General features: G+C 59.0%; 1 protein-coding gene across 1 annotated transcript; it reads right to left on the reverse strand.

Moving 5' to 3' along the window:
* Positions 1–383: 383 nt before the first annotated feature.
* LOC120984281 (beta-1,3-galactosyltransferase 5-like) lies at positions 384–1,608 on the reverse strand. The gene has a single exon (XM_040413322.1). It carries the CDS (start codon positions 1,558–1,560, stop codon positions 583–585), a length of 978 nt encoding a protein of 325 aa, XP_040269256.1. The 5' UTR covers positions 1,561–1,608; the 3' UTR covers positions 384–582.
* Positions 1,609–6,272: the final 4,664 nt, after the last annotated feature.

Raw genomic sequence — 6,272 nt, forward strand, 5'->3', positions numbered from 1 at the left:
TTGTACTGTGCAGTGTATATATATATATATATATATATATATATATATATATATATATACACATACATACATACAGAATAAGAGCAGATACAGAGGATTACACCCAGGATATGTGACACATTGTACTCTGCAGTATATATATATATATATATATACAGAATAAGAGCAGATACAGAGGATTACACCCAGGATATGTGACACATCGTACTCTGCAGTATATATATATTTAGAATAAGAGCAGATACAGAGGATTACAACCAGGATATGTGACACATTGTACTGTGCAGTGTATATATATACACAGAATAAGAGCAGATACAGAGGATTACACCCAGGATATGTGACACATTGTACTCTGCAGTATATATATATATATATATATATACAGAATAGGATCAGATACAGAGGATTACACCCAGGATATGTGACACATTGTACTGTGCAGTGTATATATATACACAGAATAAGAGCAGATACAGAGGATTACACCCAGGATATGTGACACATTGAACTCTGCAGTGTCCATATGGCTGTAGTTCTCATGGCTTTAATAGAACTATGGTTTGTAGGTGATATTTGATGTCATTTCCAGTGTGTCACCTCAGTGCTATGAGTACAGGCAGTTCTAGTTCTTAGGACGTTCTTCTGTGCCAACATCTGGTCCTCTGGTGACAGTCCGTGGATCACCAGTAAGTATCTGTAGTTACACGTACTCCATTTGGCATTGTGTTTGGCAAACCTGGCACTGGAGAGAGGTGGGATGTGGGCTCTGTCAGCCAAAATGCCCACATATGCATCCTCAACAGGCAGCGGTTTAACCCTTCTGGCGGTTTGTAATATTACCTTAGCAGCATCTAAGGATAAAATGTAGCCGATCCCGCTGGCATAGGGCGGATACACTTCATGCTCATAATCCTGATGGGAAACGTACCACTTGCTTGATGGATCTCGTATAACTAATCGCTTGTCTTCTGGATAGACGGAACCAACATATAGCCTGTTGCTTGGACTATGCTTGCTGAGAAATGATGGAAGTTTAAGTGTATTTACGTAGCAATCGTCGCCAGTCCTCAGAATGTGGAGCGGCTGGCACCTCTCGACTGCCCACTTAATTCCATGCATAACTTTTAAGGTCAGGTTACGGTAGGTGTCCACATAGTTACCCATGAGAATATCCCCATTTGTCTCATGCTCACTGTGTACATGCCAGTCTAGCTCCACATCTAGTGGACGTCCAACTAAGAATACCACCTGCCATGGGTAAGCAGAGTCTTCATACTGCAGTGCCCACGTCTTCCGTATAGCGGTCCGTAATGCACGGTGCTGAGCATGTGAGGTGACCAGGATAAGGAGGCCTAGTCCTGACAGGCAACTCGGCTCTAGAAGGTCTTCACTTAACAGACTGAAGTCCACCCCTGTTCTACTGGACACCAGAGGAGAAAAGGAAAGCCACTGTCCAGTATTCAGGGTTTCTAGACGACGTCCCCAGAGAAGGATGATCACGATGAAGGTGGCGACACACAGCAGGACCTTCAACAACCAAGCTTTTCTGACAGCCATTAGGGTTAGGTGCTCATTACATGGAATAAGAGACTAAATAGTCGACCGGTGAACGGTTCAAGGTCCAAGTCCAGTAGCACACGCTCCATCAGAGACCTTTACACCATTGCACAATCTCCAGACACGGAGGACTGGCAGTGCTTTGCTCTGTCTGTCGCAGGGTCAGGAGCCCTTCCGAGTATCAGAAACTCCACAACTGCCCGTGGTAAATAAGCAAGTAACCAGGATGGTACTCCATGTAAGTGTCAGAAAGCTAGAATCAAGACGAGAGAGCGAAAGTAATTCCCTGGGAACTAGGGTTGCCTCCTGGTCAGTATCGTACTGGCTTAGAGGGAATTCTCCTGTAGCTGCTGGTGTGTTCTCTCAAAGTCCCTGATGGATGGCCCCCAGTGACTGCTCGGTTCTTCCAGTTCTAATGCACCATTCTGGAGCTGGGGGGGGTGCTTGGGTTAGGGTCACTCTGCTTTCAGTGACAGCGGGCCCCTGAGGAGTCAGTGCCTAGGATAGGACTGGTCGTGGCCCTGATGAGCTGTTGTGTCAGTGTGTCCTCTCTCAGGCCACTGCTCCCTGGGGATCAGATCAGTGGAAAGATAATTTGAAGAATCGGGCCAGAAGTAAATGTATAAAAGTACCTTTACTTAGTGCAAAATCTAACTTGCGGCACATCCAGCAGGAATAAATACAAAATGCAGTTTCTGGCACCAGATGAGGAGTTATGGTGCTTGTGTGGCAATTTAAAAGCAGTAGAAGGGTTAGGTGTGGATATTAGGTGTCCATTGTTTGATACAGGCTTGATGTTAGTCTGGCCTGGTGATTTTTCTGGGTGATGGGTGTCTGAGACATAGTCTCTCACCAGCAGCAGTCTCTGTAAAGCTGAAATATTCGTCTTGGCAAACTAATGCTTCCTGGAAGCTGTGTTCTGAATACTGAAGATCTCAAAAAGAAATTGGGGGAAAAACTGAAGGATATAGAGGGTAAATAATAAAATCTAAGATTTCCATACAGAAGATAATTGAGGGGATCTTATTGATAAAGGGTAAAGAAGACAGCTGCCCAGATGGTCCGCTGGCTTTTGGAGAGCGAATAGGAGGAAAAATATATGGCCTCATGGGAATCTCCTAGACTGAGAACAGATGCAGCATAAATGGGAGGAGAAGAGTTCATTTCCAGCAGAGCCGAGGAGTCAGACAGGGCTGAAGCCCCAGTGCAATGCTCTACAACATCTACATCAGCTGTGGAGTCCTCCTCATCTTCAGGTGTCACCGTGTTGTATGAAGACGACCTCCTGCTACTATCACCAAGTGAGAACGGTCTCCAAGACCACCTGCAGAAAATGACCGAGCCGCCGACCAGTACTGCCTGACCGAGCCGCCGACCAGTCCTGCCTGACCGAGCCGCCGACCAGTACTGCCTGACCGAGCCGCCGACCAGTCCTGCCTGACCGAGCCGCCGACCAGTCCTGCCTGACCGAGCCGCCGACCAGTCCTGCCTGACCGAGCCGCCGACCAGTACGGCGTGACCGAGCCGCCGACCAGTCCTGCCTGACCGAACCGCCGACCAGTACTGCCTGACAGAGCCGCCGACCAGTACGGCCTGACCGAGCCGCCGACCAGTACGGCCTGACCGAGCCGCCGACCAGTACGGCCTGACCGAGCCGCCGACCAGTCCTGCCTGACCGAGCCGACGACCAGTACTGCCTGACCGAGCCGCCGACCAGTCCTGCCTGACCGAACCGCCGACCAGTACGGCGTGACCGAGCCGCCGACCAGTACGGCCTGACCGAGCCGCCGACCAGTACGGCCTGACCGAGCCGCCGACCAGTACGGCGTGACCGAGCCGCCGACCAGTACGGCCTGACCGAGCCGCCGACCAGTACGGCCTGACCGAGCCGCCGACCAGTACGGCCTGACCGAGCCGCCGACCAGTCCTGCCTGACCGAGCCGACGACCAGTACTGCCTGACCGAGCCGCCGACCAGTCCTGCCTGACCGAGCCGCCGACCAGTCCTGCCTGACCGAGCCGACGACCAGTACTGCCTGACCGAGCCGCCGACCAGTCCTGCCTGACCGAGCCGCCGACCAGTACTGCCTGACCGAGCCGCCGACCAGTCCTGCCTGACCGAGCCGCCGACCAGTCCTGCCTGACCGAGCCGCCGACCAGTCCTGCCTGACCGAGCCGCCGACCAGTACAGCGTGACCGAGCCGCCGACCATTACGGCCTGACCGAGCCGCCGACCATTACGGCCTGACCGAGCCGCCGACCAGTACGGCCTGACCGAGCCGCCGACCAGTACGGCCTGACCGAGCCGCCGACCAGTACGGCCTGACCGAGCCGCCGACCAGTACGGCCTGACCGAGCCGCCGACCAGTACGGCCTGACCGAGCCGCCGACCAGTACGGCCTGACCGAGCCGCCGACCAGTACGGCGTGACCGAGCCGCCGACCAGTACGGCCTGACCGAGCCGCCGACCAGTACGGCCTGACCGAGCCGCCGACCAGTACGGCCTGACCGAGCCGCCGACCAGTACGGCCTGACCGAGCCGCCGACCAGTACGGCCTGACCGAGCCGCCGACCAGTACGGCCTGACCGAGCCGCCGACCAGTACGGCCTGACCGAGCCGCCGACCAGTACGGCCTGACCGAGCCGCCGACCAGTACGGCCTGACCGAGCCGCCGACCAGTACGGCCTGACCGAGCCGCCGACCAGTACTGCCTGACCGAGCCGCCGACCAGTACGGCCTGACCGAACCGCCGACCAGTACTGCCTGACCGAGCCGCCGACCAGTACGGCCTGACCGAGCCGCCGACCAGTACGGCCTGACCGAGCCGCCGACCAGTACGGCCTGACCGAGCCGCCGACCAGTACGGCGTGACCGAGCCGCCGACCAGTACGGCCTGACCGAGCCGCCGACCAGTACGGCCTGACCGAGCCGCCGACCAGTACGGCCTGACCGAGCCGCCGACCAGTACGGCCTGACCGAGCCGCCGACCAGTACGGCCTGACCGAGCCGCCGACCAGTACGGCCTGACCGAGCCGCCGACCAGTACTGCCTGACCGAGCCGCCGACCAGTACGGCGTGACCGAGCCGCCGACCAGTACGGCGTGACCGAGCCGCCGACCAGTACGGCCTGACCGAGCCGCCGACCAGTACGGCCTGACCGAGCCGCCGACCAGTACGGCGTGACCGAGCCGCCGACCAGTACGGCCTGACCGAGCCGCCGACCAGTACGGCCTGACCGAGCCGCCGACCAGTACGGCCTGACCGAGCCGCCGACCAGTACGGCCTGACCGAGCCGCCGACCAGTACGGCCTGACCGAGCCGCCGACCAGTACGGCGTGACCGAGCCGCCGACCAGTACGGCCTGACCGAGCCGCCGACCAGTACGGCCTGACCGAGCCGCCGACCAGTACGGCCTGACCGAGCCGCCGACCAGTACGGCCTGACCGAGCCGCCGACCAGTACGGCCTGACCTAGCCGCCTTCTGGACGACCCCCAGGCGGGGGTCACTGGGGCTGTGAGGTCAGGGGCCCAACCTCTCCCTCAGGAAGCGGGGTTATCAGTCCCCTCATAATTCAGACACAAAATCCAACTCCTCTCCTCACGTGACCAGGGCTACAGCCGAGTCGTCAGGCCGCTACACCTGAGGGGCGGGATCCACGGCAGGTGGGGGCGTGGTCTCGGCAGGTGGGGGCGTGGTCTCGGCAGGTGCAGCCGTTGCTGGGCGGTGAAGCTCGGGAGCGCTGACAGCCTGAGACCCCGGCAGGTGGGGGAGTGGTCTCGGCAGGTGGGGGCGTGGTCTCGGCAGGTGGGGGCGTGGTCTCGGCAGGTGCAGCTCGGGAGCGCTGGCAGCCTGAGACGCCGGCGGGATGAGTGCCCGGCAGGAGGTCCGGTACCAGCGGCTGCAGGAGGCGGAGAACGACGAGCAGGAGGAAGTCACCGTCCACCTGTACAGGTAATCGGCGGAGAAGGCCGTCTGTGGGTGTGGTCGGGTGTGCCTCCTCTGCGTCCTGTGATTGCTGAGCTGTGATTCCAGAACTGGGCGTGACCCGAGTGTCCGGGGGAGAGGGCGCGAGGACTTGTGTCCGGGGCAGAGGGCGCGAGGACTTGTGTCCGGGGCAGAGGGCGCGAGGACTTGTGTCCGGGGCAGAGGGCGCGAGGACTTGTGTCCGGGGCAGAGGGCGCGAGGACTTGTGTCCGGGGCAGAGGGCGCGAGGACTTGTGTCCGGGGCAGAGGGCGCGAGGACTTGTGTCCGGGGCAGAGGGAGCGAGGACTTGTGTCCGGGGCAGAGGGAGCGAGGACTTGTGTCCGGGGCAGAGGGCGCGAGGACTTGTGTCCGGGGCAGAGGGAGCGAGGACTTGTGTCCGGGGCAGAGGGAGCGAGGACTTGTGTCCGGGGCAGAGGGCGCGAGGACTTGTGTCCGGGGCAGAGGGCGCGAGGACTTGTGTCCGGGGCAGAGGGAGCGAGGACTTGTGTCCGGGGCAGAGGGCGCGAGGACTTGTGTCCGGGGCAGAGGGCGCGAGGACTGGGGCAGAGGGAGCGAGGACTTGTGTCCGGGGCAGAGGGAGCGAGGACTTGTGTCCGGGGCAGAGGGAGCGAGGACTTGTGTCCGGGGGGCAGAGGGCGCGAGGACTTGTGTCCGGGGGAGAGGGCGCGAGGACTTGTGTCCGGGGCAGAGGGCGCGAGGACTTGTGTCCGGGGCAGAGGGCGCGAG

Source organism: Bufo bufo, unplaced genomic scaffold (assembly GCF_905171765.1).
Source record: "Bufo bufo unplaced genomic scaffold, aBufBuf1.1, whole genome shotgun sequence".
In the NCBI taxonomy this organism is placed as follows: domain Eukaryota; kingdom Metazoa; phylum Chordata; class Amphibia; order Anura; family Bufonidae; genus Bufo; species Bufo bufo.